At 39.9% G+C, this 23484-nt stretch overlaps 1 protein-coding gene across 2 annotated transcripts in view; it reads right to left on the bottom strand.

Moving 5' to 3' along the window:
- The window catches only part of NF1 (neurofibromin 1), a 287975-nt gene that overhangs the window by 184604 nt on the left and 79887 nt on the right, over positions 1-23484 (bottom strand). For both annotated transcript variants that reach the window (XM_008010958.3, XM_008010961.3), the window contains exons 5-8: positions 21612-21718; positions 9940-10007; positions 9634-9709; positions 8438-8595 (exon numbers count right to left, since the gene is read on the bottom strand). In XM_008010958.3, coding sequence (XP_008009149.1) covers positions 8438-8595; positions 9634-9709; positions 9940-10007; positions 21612-21718 — 409 coding nt within the window. The remainder of the gene's footprint in view (positions 1-8437; positions 8596-9633; positions 9710-9939; positions 10008-21611; positions 21719-23484) is intronic.

Genomic DNA, 23484 nt, shown 5'->3' with positions numbered 1-23484 from the left:
CAGAAACAATGGTGATGATTGTACAACTTTGTTAATGTAGTAAAATCGCTGAATTTTACACTTCAAAAACATAAATTTTATGGTATGTGAATTATATCTCAATAAAATGACTAATATCTTGTGGGAAGAGAAGTCTGACCAAAAAACCTAGGAGACAAAAAAGAACAAGGCTGAGGTGACTACATGCAAATTGTAAATATCTATATAGTAAAAAGAACTCATAAAGTTTAAAAACAAAACCAAATAAAAACGTACACATATACCCTTACAAATCAATAAAAGACAAACAATTTGCGTGGTGGCGCACGCCTGTAATCCCAGCACTTTGGGAGGCCGAGGTGGGAGGATCACGAGGTCAGGAGGTCGAGACCATCCTGGCTAACACGGTGAAACCCCATCTCTACTAAAAATGCAAAAAATTAGCCGTGCGTGGAGGGCGCCTGTAGTCCCAGCTACTTGGGAGGCTGAGGCAGGAGAATGGCGTGAACCTGGGAGGCAGAGCTTGCAGTGAGCCGAGATCGCACCACTGCACTCCAGCCTGGGCTGGAGTGAGACTGCATCTCAAAAAAAAAAAAAAGACAACAATTCAATGGAAAAATTAGCAATTCCCTGAAGATATACAAATAACCAATAAACACTTAGAAAGCTACAGTTGTGATTATTAAAATGTAAATTCACTCGAGTACTACTGAATTTATAGCTTTTTATTTATTTCTATTTTTCCAATAAACAACAAAACAAAACACCCTACTGTATTAGTCAGGGTTCTCTAGAGGACAGAATTAATGGAATAGATACTTATATAAAGGGGAGTTTATTAAGTATTAACTCACACGATCACGTGGTCTCACAACAGGCTGCTGCAGGGTGAGGAGCAAGGAGAGCCAGTCCAAGTTCCAAATCTGAAGAACTTGGAGTCTGACGCTAGAGGGCAGGAAGCATCCAGCACAGGAGGAAGATGCAGGCTGGGAGGCTACGCCCATCTCTCTTTTCACATTTTTCTGCCTGCTTATATTCTAGCCACACTGGCAGCTGATTAGGTGGTAGCCACCCAGATTAAGGGTGGGTCTGCCTTTCCCAGTCCACTGACTCAAATGTCAATCTCCTTTGGCAAAACCCTCACAGACACACCCAGGATCAATACTTGGTATCCTTCAATCCAATCAAGTTGACACTCAGTATTAACCATCACAAGTCCACCCCTTGTCAAACTGAACCCATACACATCTCCTGAGATCATACATGATCTTCAAATAAAGACAATAATAAGGTCATAATTACGCCTAACATAATACAACTATCCTTCATACAACCAGAAACACATCTATCCCAACCCAAATACTAAAAGTTAATAATACTTAAATGCTGATGTGAAGTCAATAAATCTTAAGCCATATGATAAAGGAAATAAAATGAAGATATTTTCTTAGTACAGGTGTATACATGCACAAACATTTTTAACAAAAGGAAGGGGAAATAATCATGACAATTACGGTCCTGGTTTCTCCAGCTGGTCATGCAGTTGCAGCTGGTATTGATGACTACCTTCTTCTACTACCCATTCTGTATTCCCTTTGCCTTCAGCAAGCACCTCAGCAGGTGGTGGTTTTTTTCCTGGTAGAGTGACCCAAACCTTCATTCCTCTGGGTCTGGGTTATTTGTAGTCCTGCCTGGATGGGGCTGTCGTAGTTTCCCATTTACCTTAATCACAGGGCATGGTAATACATGGTAATACTAAGAGACGCCCTAATGGATCTCCACGCATACTCTTCTTTACCTCCGCTGTGGAGTAATAGACTGATTTCATCTCGATAGTCAGGGTCAATCACCCCAGCCAACACTGTTAACTCCCTTCTTAGTCTGTTGACTTAAAGGTAGGAGAAGCCCAAAGTGTGTCCAGGTGGCAATCTTAACTTCCAGCTTAATGGAATCATCGTTGTGTCTCCTGGTGGCAGCATTCCTCCCTCTGGAACTAAGACTTCTAGGCCAGCAGAACGTAATGTCGCAAGAACGGGAAGCAAAAATTTTCTAGTGGATCACTAGGGGTGATGGTGAGTAATTCCTGGACCCATGAATACTGGCTATGGGAGAAACAGTACCATATATTGGACACTGATTCAGAGCATACACAGCCTTCTGGAAAACTTTGCCCCAGCCTTGCAAAGTACTGTCATCTAGTTGGCGTTGTAATTGTGACTTCAAAAGGCCATTCCACTGTTTTATCAATCCAGCTGCTTCAGGACGGTGGGGAACATGGTAAGACCAGTGTGGCCAGGCACACTGGCTCACACCTGTAATCCCAGCACTTTGGGAGGCCGAGGCGGGTGGATACAAGGTCAACAGATCAAGACCATCCTGGCCAACATGGTGAAATTCCATCATTACTAAAAATACAAAAATTAGCTGGGCATGGTGGCACATGCATGTAGTTCCAGGTACTTGGGAGGCTGAGGCAGGAGAATCGCTTGAACCCAGGAGGCAGAAGTTGCAGTGAGCCGAGATCGCGCCACTGCACTCCAGCCTGGCAACAGAGCGAGACTCCGTCTCAAAAAACCAAACAACAACAACAAAAACACAAAACAGTGAATTCCATGAGCATGAGCCCACTGCCACACTTCTTTAGCCATAAAGTGAGTGCCTTGGTCAGAGGCAATGCTGTGTGGAATACCATGACAGTGGGTAAGGCATTCTGTGAGCCCATGGGTGGTAATATTGGCAGAAGCATTGCGTGCAGGATAGGCAAACCCATATCAGGAGTAAGTGTCTATTTCAGTGAGGACAAACCTCTGCCCTTTCCATGATGGAAGAGGTCCACTATAATCAACCTGCCAGAAGGTAGCTGGCTGATCAACCCGAGGAATGGTGTCAGATCAAGGGCTCAGTGTTGGTCTCTGCTGTTGGCAAATTGGGCACTCAGCAGTGGCAGTAGCCAGGCCAGCCTTGGTGAGCGGAAATCCATGTTGCTGAGCCCATGCATAACCTCTATCCCTGCCTCCATGGCCACTTTGTTTATGGGCCCATTGGGCAAGGAGAGGGGTAGCTGGGGAAAGAGGCTGAGTGGTATCCAGAGAACAGGTCATCCTATCCACTTGATTATTAAAATCCTCCGCTCAGGTCACCCACTGGTGAGCACTCACAGAGATACAAACATCTTCACAGTTTTTAACCACTCAGAGAGGTCTATCCACATACCTCTTCCCCAAATCTCTTTGTCAACAGTTTTACAATCATGCTTCTTCCAAATCCCTGACCATCCAGCCAAATCACTGGCTACAGCCCATGAATCAGTATATAATTGCACGTCTGGCCATTTCTCCTTCCATGCAAAGTGTACAACCATGTGCAATGCTCAAATTTCTGCCCACTGGGAAGATTTCCCTTCACTGCTGTCCTTCAGGGATGTCCTAGAAAGGGGCTGAAGTGCTGCAGCTGTCCACTTTCAGATGGTGTCTGCATATTGTGCAGAACCATCTGTGAGCCAGGCCCTAGTCTTCTCTTCCTCTGCCAAATGATCATAGGGAACTCCCTATGAGGCCATCGGTACAGGTTGGGAAGAGAAGGCAGGGTGGCAGGAGTGGAGACCATGGGCATTTGAGCCACTTCCTCGTGTAGCTTACTTGTGCCTTCAGGACCTGCTTGAGCCCAATCTTGTATGTACCACTTCCATTTGATGATGGAATGCTGCTGTGCATGGCCCACTTTATGGCCAGATGGGTCAGAAAGCACCCAGTTGATGACAGGCAGTTCAGGTATCACAGTGACTTGAAGACCCACAGTCAAACGTTCAGTTTCCACCAAAGCCCAGTAACAGGTCAAGAGCTGTCTCTCAAAAGGAGAGCAGTTATCTGCAGAAGACGGCAGGGTCTTGCTCCAAAATCCTAGAGTCCTCCGCTGTGATTTACCTACGGGGGCCTGCCAAAGGCTCCAAACAGCATCCTTATCTGTCATTGACACTTCAAACACCATTGGATCTGCTGGGTCATATGGCCCAAGTGGCAGAGCAGCTTGCACAGCAGCCTGGACCTGCTGCAGAGCATTCTCCTGTTCTGGACCCCACTCAAAACTGGCAGTCTTTTGGGTCACTGGATAAATGGGCCAGGGTAACACACCTAAATGAGAAATGTTGCCTCCAAAATTCAAATAGGCCCACTAGGCGTTGTGCCTCTTTCTTTTTTGTAGGAGGGGCCAAATGCCGCAACTTATCCTTCACCTTACAAAGAATATCTTGACAGGCCCCACACCCCTGGAGCCCTAGAAATTTTACTGAGGCAGAAGGTCCCTGAGTTTTAGTCGGATTTATTTCCCATCCTCTGGCACCCAAATGTCTCACCAATAAGTCCAGCGCATTTGCTACTGCTTGCTCACTGAATCCAATCAGCATAATATCATCAATGTAACGGGCCAGTGCAACATGTTGTGGAAGTGAAACTCGATCAAGGTCTCTCCAAGTAAGATTATGACACAGAACTGGAGAGCTGATATACCACCGAGGTAGGATAGTAAGGTATATCCTACCTCCGCTGAAGGCAAATTGCTTCTGATGGGTCTTATGGACAGGAATGGAGAAAAAGGTATTTGCCAAGTCAATGGCTGCACACCAGGTACCAGGAGATGTGTTAATTTGCTTGAGCAGTGAAACCACATCTGGAACAGCAGCTGCAATTGGAGTCACCACTTGGTTAAGCTAACAATTATCCACTGTCATTCTCCAAGACCCATCTGTCTTCTGCACAGGCGAAATGGAAGAGATGAACGAAGATGTGGGGAGAATCACCACCTCTGAGTCTTTCCAAGTCCTTGACAGTGTCACTAATCTCCACAGACGCTCCAGGGATGCAATATTGTTTTTGATTTACTATTTTTCTAGTTAGAGGCAGCTTTAATGGCTTCCATTTGGCCTTTCCCACTATAGTAATAGGCCTCATCCTACCAGTCAGGGAGCCAATGTGGGTGTTCTGCCAGCTGCTAAGTATGTCTATGTCAATTATGCATCTGGCACTGGGGAAATGACCACAGGATGAGTCCAGGGACCCACTGTAAGTCAGACCTGAGCTAAAACTCCATTAATTTACCAGACCTCCATAAGCCCCTACTTTAACTGAAGGAGCACAATGACATTTTGGGTCTCCTGGAATCAATGTCAGTGTAGAGCCAGCGTCCAGTAGTCCCCAAAATGTCTGATCATTTCCCTTTCCCCAGTGCACAGTTACCCTGGTAAAAGGCCAGAGGTCTCCTTGGGGAAGGATGGGAGAAAGATTCACCGCATAAACTGTCACTAATATAGTGGGGTCTTTCCTCAAGGGGACCCGACCCCCGCTTTCATTCAAGAGGTTCTGGGTCTGTAAACTGGCTCAAGTCTGGAAACCGATTGAGAGAGTCATAATTCTGTTTTTTATAATTCAAATTAGTCTTTTGTTCATTCAACCTAGAAGTTTTCTGCTTGTATAAATTAAATGAGAATGCAGTAGGCTTCCTATCAATTTCATTTTTAGGAACACCATGACTAATTAGCTAAAGCCAGAGCTCTATACGAGTCAGACTATTCTGATTGCCGCTTTGCCTGTGCTGTCCATTAAGGCAGCTACGCCCACCTTGCCTTTGATGGTCAAGTGTTGCCACTTGGCTCCTGCCACCTCAGGAGCCAATTATTCCCACTGTATTTAAATTTGGTAGTTGAGTGACTGTGGTTCCCAACGTCAGATCTGACATACAGAGAAGAGCAATTACAGGGCTCTTCAGAGATGCAGGTGCTGCCCTCACAAATCTATTTCTCAAGGCATTGGTCAAGGATATATCTTCTGGACCCTCCCAGTTGGGATGAGTAGGTCTAAAATGACTAATCCACCATCCCAATCTCCCTAAGCCTTTAGATCCCTTTCTCTACATTAAACCAAGTGAGATCAGGCATTTCCAGCTCACTCACAGTGGGCCATCTTTTAATCCATATATCAGCTAACCAAGCAAATAATCTATTAGAACCTTTTTTAACTCCCCAAGCTGCAACATTATATGCAGAGTCCCTACTTTGTGGTCCCAAATAAATAAATTCAGCCCAATCCAACTCTATTTTCCTTCCATCATTATCCCACACCTTTACTATCTATTCTCATGCCTGTTTTCCACATTTGTTTATATAAATTAGAAAACTCAAGCAGTTCTTTTCAAGTGTAGTGCACCTCCTCATGGGTCACATTCTCAGCCTCACCTCTAGGGACTTGCCAGGACTTTAGTCTGGTTATAGGTCTAGAAGCAAACAGGGATGTTGGGGGTGGTTCCTGAGGAGAATCAACATTATCTTGCCTGGCAACTGCCTCAGGGGAGGCCATCACTGTTGCCTCAGGCAGCGCAGGGTTTATCTCTTCAGACAAAGGTGGAAAGGCTGATGGCAGCATGGCTCCAGGAGGGGATGCTGCCGTTACTGGGAATGGGGAAGCTGTTTCTTCTGGCAAAAACGGTTCATCAGAGTTTACAAACCAAGAGTCCCCAGATTCATCAGGGTCCTCCCACAGATCCCCTTTCCAAGTTGCAGGGTCCCATTCTTTTCCAATCAATGCCCTTACTTTAACAGTAGACACCTAGCGAGACTGTGCACGCACCTTTCATTGTATGTCAGACACTTGCACGGTAAGAGCTTGTATCTGTTCTTCCACAATTCCAGTTATTTCTCTACAGGAGCTAAGACTCTCACTCAGGGCAATCTGAGCAGTATCTGCTTCTGAAGCCGGGACATAGAATCCCTGAGTTCATCATTTTCTTTCATCACTTTGTCCACCGAATTTAGGAGCAACCAACCAGCTTCATTATGTTGTTTGGTTCTCCATATATGGTCAAAGGTATTATATATAGAGTCACTAAACTCCTTGCCTCTTATTAGGGGTGAATCAGGAGTGTCAAATGCATTTATTTTGCATAATTCTCTCAACAGTTCATGCCGACGACTATCAGTGTTCTCTACACTATTAGAAGTAGAGTCCTTAGCCTTTGGGGGTCTAACCATATTAAGCAGCAAACTCTAGAAACCTCCAAACTAAAAAACTCCATCCTTAATATTCTGTTCCTCTAGAACCACTCCTTGTACCAAAATCTCTATTAGGGTTCTCTAGAGGGACAGAACTAACAGAATATTTATATAAATGGCATATTAAGTATTAACTCGCACAATCACAATGTCCCACAATAGGCTGTCTGCAGGCTGAGAGGCAAGAAAAGCCAGTCCAAGTTCCAAAACTGAAGAACGTGGAGTCTGATGTTTGAGGGCAGGAAGCATCCAGCACAGGAGAAAGATGTAGGCTAGTAGGCTAGGTCCATCTCTCTTTTCACATTTTTCTGCCAGCTTATAGTCTAGCCATGCTGGCAGCTGATTAGATGGTACCTACCCAGATTAAGGGTGGGTCTGCCTTTCCCAGCCCACAACTCAAATGTTAACCTCCTTTAGCAACACCCTCACAGGTACACCAGGATCAATACTTTGTATCCTTCAATCCAATCAAGTTGACACTCAGTATTTATCATCATACCTACTATTTTGAAGGGCTCCAAAACAATCTACCATGAAAAATGGTGTCCTCATAATGGAAAAGTTGAGATATACACCTAAGTAGAGTAACACACAATCACAGACTCTCAAGGATTACGTGGTTCATTTATTTACCCTTTAATGTATACATTCCCTACCCAATACTTCTACAAAGTAATAAATCATTGACCTGATTCTGAACATCTCCATCTACAGGCAAACCATGAAGGAACCCATCTCATGTTTAGCCACCTAAGAGTATTTCTCCAAAACCAGCAAAAAATGAAAAAAAAAAATTATTTGCAAAACAAACTGCATATTGAAATTTCAGTAAAACTCTAAGATTAATACTCAGTTCTTTTTTTTTTTTTTTTAATCGCCTAGGTGATTATTTAAAAAAATTTTAAGAGCCTCCTAGAATTACCAGGTGTCACGGTGCCAATTTCACTACAGATGGTATATGCAAGAGCCTTACCTTCCTGGCAAAATTCTTTGAAAACTGTTCTAAAATACCTCAAATGAGTTACTACATAATTTCAGTAGCACCATATGGACACACACCTAAGTACATGCAAATAATACACTATAAAAGTGATGAAGTCAAGTAGGGCAATCCTTGCAGTGAATATTAGAGAAACTACATTTAATATTAACAGAGGTATCATTTAGTCTTCTCAGATAAAAGAATGAAACTAAGGGATTATTTTAAATCTTTGATCATTGACTGGTATTATTTATCCCTCTGCCAAATAAAATTATGTATGAGTATGTCTCTTCTAAGTCCATCAAACAAAGAAACCTAAAATAATTTAAAGGGTGCCCTGAAATAGTTTGCTGAAATAAGCCTAAAGTAATACACACCTCGAGTAAAATAAACTGCTTCACATCTAGATATAATGGAAATAATTCTGCCCTCCTTACCTTATTCATGTTGTTTTCATCAACCACATCCTTGGATATATCCTGGATTATTTCTGGACACAAGATAAGGAGAATGATTTGTAGTGGCCAAACTGCTGCTTTACGTTTGGTGCTTTCAGCAAAACCATCCACCAAGTCAAACAGCTTTTCTGCACATTCTACATGAAAAATATATTAAATGACATTATTAGATAGGAACAAAATCCCTGGCATTAAAGTAAAAGCTGACACTATGTAAAAACCCAAGGGCATGGCTCACGTCTATAATCCCAGCACTTTGGGAGGCTGAGGCGGGCGGATCACGAAGTCAGCAGATCGAGACCATCCTGGCTAACGTGGTGAAACCCCGTCTCCACTAAAAATACAAAAAATTAGCCAGGAGTGGTGGCAGGCACCTGCAGTCCCAGCTACTCGGGAGGCTGAGGCAGGAGAATGGCGTGAACCTGAGAGGCAGAGCTTGCAGTGAGCCGAGATTGCGCCACTGCACTCCAGCCTGGGAGACAGAGCAAGGCTCCATCTCAAAAAAACAAAAACAAAAAAACAAAAAAACCCAAGGGCAACACTTTTAAAAGATAAACATGGAACTAAACATGGAACTTCATTTAAGCAACTACACAAATGCATTCTGGTAAGTAGACAAGCAATGTAATACTGTCTATGTGTTAGAAGAGCTATCTTGATCTATCCTGGAAAAGCCCACATTTTAGAATGGATGATCGTGTATTTGGTCTCACTGGGCAGGCCCTTATGCAAAGTGTGATGTACCCAAGCAACAAAGACTGAACAGCTTCCCAAAAAGAATCACCAAAGTTCTCCAGGAGTCTGTATTCTCTGCCTTGCAGTTGTGTCTTACATCATAGGTAAGAATATTACTACTTTATACGCATCTCCCTAAATACAAAATAAAGCTTCAGAGCACATGCTTCTCCACAACAAAGAGCCAAACATCCCATCCTATCACAACTCTAAAGATCTGACCTTCATTTCAGACTACTTTGTTTGCTCCAAGGAAAGGAAGAGGGTTGGGCGTAATTTGGAAATGTAAGAGAAAAACAGTATTTCCTATTTGACGCCAGTTGACAATAGAAGATGTAAAAGCACCTTTATAACAAAAATAACTTGGAAAATGATAGGTTTTTATGTCACAAGTAGGCATTTAAAAGACAAAAAAAAAAAAAAATCAATCTTATCCTTACCAGCCATATCAGTCTGTGGGATCTGGTATAGTTTTGTAAATTCATCTGGATAATTTTCTACCCAGTTCCAAAATGCCTATAAATAAACAAACACATGTCTTTATATGAAAGCAGTGATCTTTTGTAATATAGTAAATAAAATGTCACAAACTTCTAACTTCCTTCATAATAATATTACAATGTATTCTTCCTGAAAATTAATGTGAAACTATCACTCAAGTCATAACTTTTTGATTCAGGATGCTAACGACCAGCAAATTTTATCACCGAAAACAAAATTTTAATACCAGAGAGGTTGTAACTTACCTTTTCCAGGCTATTTATAACTGCTAACTGCGCAACCTTCTTTAGGGCTTTAAATTTAAATGCTGTTTCTGGAAAAAACACAATTTTAAAAAATTAACTCTAGAATAAGTTAACACAAATACAACTCAGAGCAAAATAACTTTCCATTTACTTATTACTTTTGCTCCAGTGTTATCTGTAAGCAATGAAAGGTAAAGACACCTAACACAAACCCAAAACTTGATAGTTGTCTGCTAGGAAAGAAAAATTCCAAAACAGCAAATATGCCTTGGACATCAATGATTATGAGCTTCTTCCTTTGTTTTTAATAACTTGCTTTTTCAAAAAAAGTATAAAACACATACAGGATATTGATTCTTCCTATCCATGAGCATGGAATGGTTTTCCATTTGTGTCCTCTCTTATTTCCTAGAGCAGTGGTTTGTAGTTCTCCTTGAAGAGGTCCTTCACATTCCTTGTAAGTTGTATTCCCAGGTATTTTATTCTCTTTGTAGCAATTGTGAATGGGAGTTCACTCATGATTTGGCTCTCTGTTTGTCTGTTATTGGTGTATAGGAATGCTTGTGAGTTTTACACACTGATATTGTATCCGGAGACTTTGCTGAAGTTGCTTATCAGCTTAAGGAGATTGTGGGCTGAGACTATGGGGTTTTCTAAACATACAACAACCATGTCATCTGCAAACAGGGACAATTTGACTTCCTCTTTTCCTACCTGAATACCCTTTATTTCTTTCTCTTCCCTGATTGCCCTGGCCAGAACTTCCAATATTATGTTGAATAGGAATGGTGAGAGGGGGCATCCTTGTCTTGTGCCGGTTTTCAAAGGGAATGCTTCCAGTTTTTGCCCATTCAGTATGATATTGGCTGTGGGTTTGTCATAAATAGCTCTTAATATTTTGAGATACGTTTGATCAATACCTAGTTTATTCAGTTTTTGGCATGAAAGAGTGTTGAATTTTATCAAAGGCCTTTTCTGCATCTATTGAGATAATCATGTGGTTTTTGTTGTTGGTTCTGTTTGTGATGGATTGCTTTCATTGATTTGTGTATGTTGAACCAGCCTTGCATCCCAGAGATGAAGCCAACTTGATCATGGTGGACAAGCTTTTTGATGTGATTGTTGGATTCAGTTTGCCAGTATTTTATTGAGGATTTTCGCATCAATGTTCATCAGGGATATTGGTCTAAACTTTTCTCTTGCTTTTGTGTCTCTGCCAGGTTTTGGTATCAGGATGACACTCATAAAACGAGTTAGGGAGGATTCACTCTTTTTCTACTGTTCGAAATAGTTTCAGAAGGAATGGTACCAGCTCCTCTTTGTACCTCTGGTAGAATCTGGCTGTGAATCCATCTGGTCCTGGACTTTCATTGGTTGACAGGCTATTAATTATTGCCTCAATTTCAGAACTTGTTATTGGTCTATTCAGGGATTCAACTTCTTCCTGGTTTAGTCTTGGCAGGGTGTACGTATCCAGGAATTTATCCATTTCTTCTAGATTTTCTAGTTTACTTGTGTAGAGGTGTTTATAGTATTCTCTGACGGTAGCTTATACTTCTGTGGGATCGGTGCTGATACCCCTTTTATCACTTTTTATTGCATCTATTTGATTCTTCTGTCTTTCTTCCTTACTAGTCTGGCTAGTGGTCTATCTATTTTCTTGATCTTTTCAAAAAAACCAGCTCCTGGATTCATTGATTTTTTTTTTGGAGACAGAGTCTTGCTCTGTCACCCAGGCTGGAGTGCAGTGGCGCGATACGGGCTCACTGCAAGCTCTGCCTCCCAGATGCATGTCATTCTCCTGCCTCAGACTCCCAAGTAGCTGGGACTACAGGCACCCACCACCATGCCTGGCTAATTTTTTTGTATTTTTAGTAGAGACGGGTTTCACTGAGACCAAGTCAGGCAGATCATGAGGTAAGGAGATTCACTGATTTTTTGAAAGTTTTTTCGTGTCTCTATCTCCTTCAGTTCTGCTCTGATCTTAGTTATTTCTTGCCTTCTGCTAGCTTTTGAATTTGTTTGCTCTTGCCTCTCTAGTTCTTTTAATTGTGATGTTAGGGTGTCAATTTTAGATCTTTCCTGCTTTCTCTTCTGGGCATTTAGTGCTATAAATTTCCCTCTACACAGTGCTATAAATGTATCCCAGAGGTTCTGCTACGTTGTGTATTTTTCTCATTGGTTTGAAAGAACATCTTTATTTCTGCTTCATTTCGTTATTTTCCCAGTAGTCATTCAGGAGCAGGTTGTTCAGTTTCCATGTAGTTGTGTGGTTTAGAGTGAGTTTCTTAATCCTGAGTTCTAATTTGATTGCACTGTGGTCTGAGAGACTATTTGTTATGATTTCCATTCTTTGGCATTTGCTGAAGAGTGTTGTACTTCCAATTATGTGGTCAATTTTAGAATAAGTGCGATGTGGTGCTAAGAAGAATGTATATTCTGTTGATTTGGGGTGGAGAGTTCTGTAGATGTCTATTACATCCGCTTGGTCCAGAGCTGAGTTCAAGTCCTGGATATTCTTGTTAATTTTCTGTCTTGTTGATCTGTCTAATGTTGACAGTGGGGTGTTAAAGTCTCCCACTATTATTGTGTGGGAGTCTAAGTCTCTTTGTAGGTCTCTAAAGACTTGCTTTATGAATCTGGATGCTCCTGTATTGGGTGCATATATATTTAGGGTAGTTAGCTCTTCTTGTTGCATTGATCCCTTTACCATTATGTAATACCCTTCTTTGACTCTTTTGATCTTTTTTGTTGGTTTAAAGTCTGTTTAATTGCAACCCTGCTGTTTTTTGCTTCCCATTTGCTTGGTAAATCTTCCTCCATCCCTTTATTTTGAACCTATGTGTATCTTTGCATGTGAGATGGGTCTCCTGAACGCAGCACACTGATAGGTCTTGACTCTTTATCCAGTTTGCCAGTCTGTGTCTTTTAATTGGGGCATTTAGCCTGTTTACATTTAAAGTTAATATTGTCATGCGTGAATTTGTTATTATGATGCTAGCTGGTTATTTAGTCCGTTTACGTTTAAGGTTAATATTGTTACATGTGAATTTGTCACTATGATGCTAACTGGTTGTCCATTAGTTGATGCAGTTTCTTCATAGCATAGATGGTCTTTACAATTTGGTATGTTTTTGCCATGGCTGGTACTGGTTGTTCCTTTCCATGCTTAGTGTTTTCATCAGGAGCTCTTGTAAGACAGGCCTGGTGTTGACAAAATCTCTCAGCATTTGCTTGTCTGTAAAGGATTTTATTTCTCCTTCACTTATGAAGCTTAGTTTGGCTGGATATGAAATTCTGGGATGAAAATTCTTTTCTTTAAGAATGCTGAATATTGGCCCCCACTCTCTTCTGGCTTGTAGGGTTTCTGCCTAGAGATCCTCTGTTAGTCTGATGGGTTTCCCTTTGTGGGAACCCGACCTTTCTCTCTGGTTGCCCTTAACATTTTTTCCTTCATTTCAACCTTGGTGAATCTGACGATTATATGTCTTGGGGTTGCTCTTCTTGAGGATTATCTTTGTAGTGTTCTCTGTATTTCCTAAATTTGCATGTTGGCCTGCCTTGCTAGATTGGGAAAGTTCTCCTGGATAATATCTTGAAGAGTGTTTTCCAACTTGGTTCCATTCTCCCCGTCACTTTCAGTTACACCAATCAAACACAGATTTGGTCTTTTCACATAGTCTCATATTTTTTGGAGGCTTTGCTTGTTTCTTTTTGCTCTTTTTTCTCTAATCATGTCTTCTCGCTTTATTTCATTGAGTTGATCTTCAATCTCTGATATCCTTTCTTCTGCTTGAACGATTTGGCTATTAATACTTGTGTATGCTTCACGAAGTTCTCGTGCTGTATTTTTCAGCTCCATCAGGTCATTTATGTTCTTCTCTAAGATGGTTACTCTAGTCACCAATTCGTCTAATCTTTTTCACAGGTTCTTCGCTTCCTTGCATTGGCTTAGAACATGCTCCTTTAGCTCCAAGGAGTCTGTTACTACCCATCTTCTGAAGCCTACTATTGTCAATTCATCAAACTCATTCTTTGTCCAGTTTTGTTCCCCTGCTGATGAGGAGTTGTTATCCTTTGGAGGAGAAGAGGCATTCTGGTTTTTTTCTTCAGCCTTTTTGCACTGGTTTCTCCCCATCTTCGTGGATTTACCTACCTTTAGTCTTTGATGTTGGTGATGTTGATACTATTCCTTTCTTAGTTTTCCTTCTAACAGTCAGACCCCTCTGCTGCAGGTCTGGAGTTTGCTGGAGGTCCATTCCAGACCCTGTTTGCCAGGGTATCACCAGCGAAGGCTGCAGAACAACAAAGACTGCTGCCTGTTCTTACCCATGGAAGCTTTGTCCCAGAGGGGCACCCGCCAGATGCCAGCCAGAGAGGATATAAACAAATGGAAATACACTCCATGCTCAAGGATAGGAAGAATCAATATCGTGAAAATGGCCATACTGCCCAAAGCAATTTATAGATTCAATGCTACCCCATCAAACTACCACTGACTTTCTTCATAGAATTAGAAAAAACTACTTTAAATTTCATATGAAACCAAAAAAGAGCCTGCATAACCAAGACAATCCTAAGCAAAAAGAACAAAGCTGGAGGCATCACACTACCTGACTTCAAACTGTATTACAAGGCTACAGTAACCAAAACAGCATGGTACTGGTACCAAAACAGATACATAGACCAATGGAACAGAACAGAGGCCTCAGAAATAACACCACACATCTACAACCATCTGATCTTTGACAAACCTGACAAAAACAAGCAATGAGGAAAGGATTCCCCATTTAATAAATGGTATTGGAAAAACTGGCCAGCCATATGCAGAAAACTGAAACTGGACCCTTTCCTTACACCTTATACAATAATTAATGCAAGATGGACTAAAAACTTAAAAGGAAGACCTAAAACCATAAAAACCCTAGAAGAAAACCTAGGCAATACCATTCAGGACAAAAGCATGGGGAAAGACTTCATGACATGACTAAAACACCAAAAGCAATGGCAACAAAAGCCAAAATTGACAAATGGGATCTAATTAAACTAAAGAGCTTCTGCACAGCAAAATGAACTATCATGGAGTTCAGGTATCCTACAGAAAGGGAGAAAATTTTTGCAATCTATCCATCTGACAAAGGGCTAATATCCAGAATCTACAAAGAACTTAAATTTACCAGAAAAACACAAACAACCCCATCAAAAAGTAGATGAAGGATATGAACAGACACTTCTCAAAAGAAGACATTTATGCAGCCAACAAACATATAGAGAGAAAAGCTCATCATCACTGGTCATTAGATAAATGCAAATCAAAACCACAATGAGATACCATCTCACACCAGTTAGAATTGTGATCGTTAAAAAGTCAGGAAACAAAAGATGCTGGAGAGAATGTGGAGAAACAGGAATGCTTTTACACTGTTGATGGTAGTGTAAGTTAGTTCAACCACTGTGGAAGACAGTGTGGCGATTCCTCAAGGATTTAGAACTAGGAAATACCATTTGACCCAGCAATCCCATTACTGGGTATACACCCAAAGGATTATAAATCATTCTGCTATAAAGACACATGCACACGTATGTTTATTGTGGTACTGTTCACAACAGCAAAGACTTGGAACCAACCCAAATGCCCATCAATGATAGACTGGATAAAGAAAATGTGGCACATATACACCATGGAATACTATGCAGTAGGATAAAAAGGATAAGTTCTCATGTTCTTTGCAGGATGGATGCAAAGATTGGAAACCACCATTCTCGGCAAACTAACACAAGAACAGAAAACCAAACACCACATGTTCTCACTCCTAAGTGGGAGTTAGTTGAACAGTGAGAACACATGTACACAGGGAGGGGACCATCACACACCGGGGCCTGTTGCAGGGTGGGGGGCTAGGGGAGGGATAGCATTAGGAGAAATACCTAAGGTAGATGATGGGTTGATGGGTGCAGCAAACCACCATGGCACATGGACACCTATGTAACAAACCTGCACGTTCTGCACATGTACCCCAGAACTTAAAGTATAATAAAAAAATTTTAAAAACATATACAGGGCCAGGCCCGATGACTCACGCCTATAATCTCAGCACTTTGCAAGGCAGGAGTGGGAAGATAGCTTGAGCCCAGAATTTCAAGGCTACAGTATATTATAACCATGTCACTGCATGCTAGCCTGAGCGACAGAGCAAGACTCTGTCAAAAAAAAAAAAAAAAAAAAAAAGGAAAGAAAAAAAGAAAGGAAGCAAAAGCATAAGTGTTCAAGAGAAATTTTTAAAACCATCAATGATTCTATCATTTGGAGACGATCACAGTTAACATCTGGTGGTTTTTCTTCCATCACTTTTCCTATGCATGTAGAAAACAAATATATTTAACATAATTGAGATCATGTAGGCTATACCAAACCCGTTCTTTTTACATAGTGTCCCTAATTTTTTCTATGTCAGTAAAAACTCTTCATGTGTATATATATGTGTGTGTGTGTGTGTGTGTGTGTGTGTGTGTGTATATATATTTTTTTTTTTTTTGAGATGGAGTCTCGCTCTGTTGCCCAGGCTGGAGTGCAATGGCAAAATGTTGGCTCACTGCAACCTCTGCCTCCCAGGTTCAAGCGATCCTCCTGCCTCAGCCTCCCTAGTAGCTGGGATTACAGGCGTGCACCACCACATTCAGCTAATTTTTGTATTTTCAGTAGAAACGGGGTTTCACCATGTTGGTCAGGCTGTTCTCGAACTCCTGACCTCGTGATCCGCCCACGTCGGCCTCCCAAAGTGCTGGGATTACAGGCGTGAGTCACCCCACCTGGCCTATTTTTGATGGCTCTATATGCAATAGTAACTATTACACAAACAAAACACCATGTATTTTTAGTTAATTCTTTTGGAATCTTAATGCTTTCAAAATATTACAGATGAGCAAACTATGTGTCTAAGGTTACAGATTTAATAAATGACTGAATTGGGCTTTAATATCAAGGTCTTTTCAGTATGCTTTGATGTCTCTCATAATATTTAAGTCACTGTATTAAGTTACTGGTTATTTAAATGTTTTCCAGTTTTAACACTGAAGTTATTTCTGTTATTTCACTATTATAAATAACATTAATAAATACTTTTTTATCAAAATGTTTTCCCATATCACTGCTTATTTAAGATAAGGAATCTCTAGAAGTGTCCAGTCACAGAGATGAATATTTTTAAGGCCCTTCATAAAGATTACAAGTTGCCTTTCATCAGGGTTGAGCCAAATGCTGCTATCACCAAGCAGCATACAAAAGTGCCTTCATCATATCTTTGTCATCACAAAAGCATGTTCATTTTCTTTATTTTGTTAATTGGATTGTTCAAAATAATAGACTGCATTTTAACACAAGTAACAGTAAACGTTTCTCTATATAAACATATTGGGTATTTTAATTTCTTCTTCTATAAGTTTATAGTCTACATCCAGAAAAAGATTTATGTCTGGAGAAAATGACCTGTCTATAAATAATTTTACTGGCAATGGTCCCTCAGCAAAGAACTTCTCCTGTTGACTTTTAATGAAGTGATAAAGGTTTTTATTACATCTACATAAGTGTCTAAGAGAGAGATGAGTCTTTTTTCTGGATGTGCAAATAAGTTACTCTCCAAATCAGTTTTTAAAAGTACTCCTTTGAATTCTCTTTGCTCTCACCCTCCATTGATTTTCAAATAATGACATTACACTTCACAGTGTTCTTTAGCAACAACTTTACCTTTATGACATCTTAAATGGGTTATATACTGTAATCTATTCTCAAAGCCAAAGTATCTTCCAGTTCTACAAGTTTCTTGTTGGATACCCTACTGATACCTCAAACTCAGAAGATCTAAAACTGAATTTATCATTTTCCTGGTCAAACCCTCTCTTCTGCCATCAACCTTTCTTTCCTTTTTCTGCTCTAATCAGCTTATTCTGTAATATTTGGTGATTATCTAACCTCATATATCTAAATTGACTACCAAATGCTATGTATTCCATTTATTTTTCCTATTTTTTAGATGGAGTTTCAGTCTTGTTGCCCAAGCTGGAGTGCAATGGCGTGATCTCGGCTCACTACAACCTCCGTCTCCCAGGTTGAAGCCATTCTCCTGTGCCTCGGCCACCTGAGTAGCTGGGACTACAGGCACGGGCCACCATGCCCGGCTGTTCTGTTCTGTTCTGTTCTCTATTCTTTTCTATTTCTATTTCTATTTTGAGACAGAGTCTCGCTCTGTTGCCCAAGCTGGAGTGCAGTGGCAGGATCTCGGCTCACTGCAAGCTCCACCTCCCAGGTTCATGCCATTCTCCTGCCTCAGCCTCAGGAGTAGCTGGGACTACAGGCGCCTGCCACCACGCCCAGATAATTTTTTGTATTTTTAGTAGAGATGGTGTTTCGCTGTGTTAGCCAGGATGGTCTCAATCTCCTGACCTCATGATCTGCCCGCCTTGGCCTCCCAAAGTGCTGGGATTACAGGAGTGAGCCACTGCGCCCAGCCCATTTTTTTGTATTTTTAGTAGAGATGGGGTTTCACTATGTTGGCCAGGTTGGTCTCAAACTCCTAACCTCAGGTGATCTGCCCACCTCAGCCTAACAAAGTGCTGAGATTTCAGGCGTGAGCCACCGAGCCTGGCCTCCACTTCTTTGAATAGCTATCAAACTGGTCCCCATCCCCATCCTACCCCATTCCATCATCTGGATCTCCACAACTCTCATTATTTCTCACTTATATTACTGCATAACCAAGTTCCAGAAGGTCAGGTAACCCTCTACCAAGCCATCCTGCAAATTTCAAGCAAGGTGGTATATCTAAAATAAAATACTGATTAAGGTATTCCCCACCTCAAAGCCTTTCTATCACTTCCCGTGGCCACTAAAATAAAGCTTCATAACTCATAAGCACAACAGTGCAGCAGTCAAGTATTTTGGTTCTAGAGATGAACAGATGTGAACTCAATCTTTACTGACTGATTACTAGTTCTGTAACTTTGGAAATTTACTTAGGCCTCAGTTTCCTCATCTACACAGGAGATGATAATACTAGTATTGCTTCACAGGGTTATTGCAAGAATTGATGAGAAAAGGCATGCAAACTGCATAGCGCAAGACCCAGCACAGACTGAAAATGTAACAAATGTTTTTCTCCCTCTCTTTCTCGATATATCTATTGAGATATAGACATTATCTATATATCCAGATCTATATAGTATACAGAGATAGATCTGGATATATACATACAGATCGATATATCTATATACAGATAGGTATATCGAGAGAGAGAGAGAGAGACAGAGAGAGAGAGAGACAGAGAGACAGACAGAGAAGCAGACATACAGACAGGATCTCTCTGTTATCCAGGTTGGAATGCAGTGGCACGATCATGGCTTACTGCAGCCTCAACCTCTTCCTGGGCTCAAGTGATCCTCCCACCTCAGCCTCCCAAGTAGCTGGGACTACAGGTGCGTGTCACCACACCTGGCTAATATTTTTATTTTCTTGTAGAGATGGGGGTCTCTCTATGTTGCTCAGGTTCAAGCAATCTTCCTGCCTCAGCTTCCCCAAAGTGTGGGAATTACATGTGCGAGCCACCAGGCCTGGCCATATTTTTATTAAAATGATCTGACCTATTATTGTACCTTCACATCTTGCTCATCTCCCATCCCCTCAAACAAACATATACTTCTTCTCTCACTTTACACTCACCCTATTTGAGTTTATCATAGTTTTTTTTGCAAATAATTTGATAATGATATCATTTGTCTCATAAACCATGCCATGAGCTCCTTAGGGACAGATTCCCTATTTTATTAATTTTTGTAATCCCAGCACTTAGCATGGCTTCTTACACACAGTTTCTCAACAAAAGCTTGTTGAATTGTATTTAAAACACATTACTACCTTTACTACTCATTATTGAAAGGGTGCATTCCTTTAATCACTGTCACCAAGAGCCATCTTTTGCTGACCTATTTAATATTGGTTTTACACTTCATATATTTATCAGCATATACTCTAAATTTATGTTCATGAGGGAGTTGCATTCAATGGGAAAGTTACTACAGTATAAAAGAAAGTCATTTATCCACATACTCAATTAGTTTCTCTTATTTGGACAAAAGAGTCATTTCAATTAATTATTATGGATTGAACATTTCTACTGTTTTGAACATCTATTCACAGGCAACCTGGGCTAGACTTGTTTCCAAAACATCACTGAAGAGTTATGAAAATCATAAAATCCCACTAATACTTCTTAACTTTAACTTATAGAGATCTCTAAATTTTACCATTCAGTTCCTCAACTGCTCAATGCTTAATAATAGATATTAAAATCTTGCAAATCTTAACTATTAATTCAATGGTGGTTTATTATAATCCAAAATAATTGCTGTCCACATGTTCGTATCTTGGCAAAACAGCTAAAATCATCCTTATATTTTCCTTTATTAAAGTTACTGAACACTGATTTAATTGCTGCTTGGTTTCACAATGGTAATGACCTAAAATCATAAATTATGAACAACAGTAATATAAATAGAACACAGCTTTATATTATTCCTCTATACAGGTATTGCCTTTTTACATCTCTGGTGAGATAGTTACTGAGTTTAAAGCAAATATTAAGAAAACAAAACCAGGTATTTTGAAAATTATATTGCAGAACTGACGTTTTTGAAGCTAACATTCAATCTGTTTTAAGTCAGATATTAAAAATGCTATTGTTTGACAATTCCTTAAGTTACAAATAAAAATATGTGTGAACTGTATAAGGTTTCATATCTAAATTAGCCAGGGTCTAATAATGCCAAAAACTAAAAAATATTTTTTGTAAAATGAAATTTAGATATTCATACTCAGTTTATGAATACTCATTGATATCTGATTTACATGAACACATCACTGCTTACCACAGAATTTATCTCAATTCCTCCTGATCATACTCAGTTTATGAATACTCACTGATATCTGATTTACACGAACACATCACTGCTTAACACAGAATTTATCTCAATTCCTTCTGATAGTTTATTTCAATCCACATAATCATGTAAAGTAATTCCAAAGCTTTAAAGTCACATATTAGGTGTTATAATATATGGAACTACTATTGACATGTTTAACAAGGAGACAAAACTAGGCAATGGAAGGTTAAGGGACTTTGTAATGCTGTAAAGTCATTAAGAGAGCTGAAAACAGAAATGTCAGAAATGAAATCTCTGGCTCACTTCATCCTCTCACCATAACATCACAATCTCCTCGTTCCATTCTGCAATAAAACTTTGATATCCTACTACAGACAATCTTTGTAAAGCACTGTAATAGCTAAACAGATAGCTTCTATAACCTATAGCCACCCTTGGGAAATCAAATTCCAGAAAAATGAAATAAGAGCACCCTCACATTCTCTGTATTGAAAACAAAAATTGTAGTTAAGCAAAACTTTCCATTGCCAAGATTTAAAATGCTCATTTTCTCTACTGCATTATTTTCAAAGATTGAAAAATAATTAACCACATGTATTACTGGCTATTTCACATGGAAATGTCATTATGAAATCCAGTTTGGTGTTCTAGTTCAGCACAATTAATATAATTAGTACATTCATGATACTGGTTTTGGACCTAGTGATTTTTTTTCAGATATATTATACATTTAAACTTACCCTTCAGGAGTCGTTTTAATTTTGCACAATCCACATTGATATACTGTAACAATTCTATATCATGAACATCAACATTGTCTTCTGAACAAACAGTTAATTCCTGTAACCTAAAAAGTAAAAACCAAAAATAACTTATCAAATTAAGTATTAGGGGCCAGGTGTGGTAGCTCACACCTGTAATCCCAGTACTTTGGGAGGCCAAGGCAGGAGGATCACTTGAGGCCAGGAGTTCAAGACCAGCCTGGGCAACATAGCAAGACACCATCTCTACAAAAAAAATACAAAAATTAGCCGGGCATGATGGCACACACCTATAGGTCCAGCTACTCAGGAGGCTAAGGGAGGAGGATCTCTTGAGCTTAGAAGTTTGAAGCTGCAATGAGCTGTGATCACACTGCTGTACTCCAGCCTGAGTAACAGAGTGAGGCCCTGTCTCTTTAAAAAAAACAAAAACAAAAAAAGTCTTAGAGTATCTCTAAATTCTAAATTCAACAGATTCTTTCCCCAAAGATGAGTTCATAAGAGTAAAGGCACATATAAAAATAAAGCCATAAATATTTCTTATAAAATCCTAAAGGAACATAACTAACTTAAAGGATATGATAAAAGAAACCATGATAATCCAGTAAACATAGCATTGTAGCATCCTTATCCTTAAGACTGAGGTGTCTAAATGATATTTCCAACTTTCGGCCAGGGTTCTTTGGGAAAATTATTTAATTCCAGGATGGGGGCAAGAGATCTACAAGATGAGGGCAGGTCACCTTGGGCTTGAAAACAAGGAAACTATCAACAACTATCAGAGTCATGTCAAATATCACACAGGTATGGACTTTAGGCATCTCAACTGTCAAAAATGGAATAATCTGAGGATCAAAAGAATTATGTCTACAATGGAAATACATTCAATAAATTAAAATACACAAGCCTGTTGTAATATTGAAAGAAAAAACTTCATGGGTAACCTTTCGCAACTGTTAGGGTACCAACTCGTTCTGATAATGAAAAATGAAAGTCAAGTCTGTATCCTGCATTCCCTACATGGACTCTATGGCAAGATAACTAAACACACAATGAAGCAAAAATCTTTCACAGAAGTCACAATTTTAAAATAAAGAATGAATGACAGAATAGAAAACTTCATTTTGCAGCCCCCAGTGAAGTGGAATCCAGGCAGTGATCATCAGTGATTACCAAAAACATTAGGTACAAATTTATGGGAAACTGTATAATGAATGCATAACACTGATAACATCGAAATCCAACCACTGATCATAACATTAAAAGTCAGTAATAGGACATGTTTCCTGATGTGATGCTTTAGGAACCACACAGCATCATCAGTAAAGTATTCTTGTCCTCCCAGCCAAATGAACCTGAATCCAGTGAAACCCAAATACAGAATGTAGAAAGTTTTATAAGGCAAATAACACAGTCCAACAAATAAACGGCATGAGAAAAAATGGAGAGCAAGGTGAAGAAATGAAGAAATGATACAGATTAACAGAGGCTCAGGAGAAATATCAACCAATTGCAAAGTATGCATCCTGTTTGTATCTTAATTTGAACAAAACAAATAAAAAAGCCATTTCTGAGATAATGAAAAAAAATTAAACACAAATTTGGCAATACATGATATTAAGGAATTATGATTCTTGATAGGTATGACAATACTATAGTTAAATGCTTAAAAATCTATTTATTAGAGATATATACTGAAATATTTACAGGTGAAATGATGTCTGGGGTTTGCTTTAAATTACTGAAAAGGGAGGAAGAGAAATCATAGCATGCTGGAAACAGTTAAAGCAGGGTAAGAGATGCATGGGGAACTGAAGTACTGTTCTCTCTGCTATGTGTATGTTTTAATTTT

This window comes from Chlorocebus sabaeus, chromosome 16 (assembly GCF_047675955.1).
Source record: "Chlorocebus sabaeus isolate Y175 chromosome 16, mChlSab1.0.hap1, whole genome shotgun sequence".
Classification (NCBI taxonomy): domain Eukaryota; kingdom Metazoa; phylum Chordata; class Mammalia; order Primates; family Cercopithecidae; genus Chlorocebus; species Chlorocebus sabaeus.
This window is presented reverse-complemented; position numbering and strand designations above follow the sequence as displayed.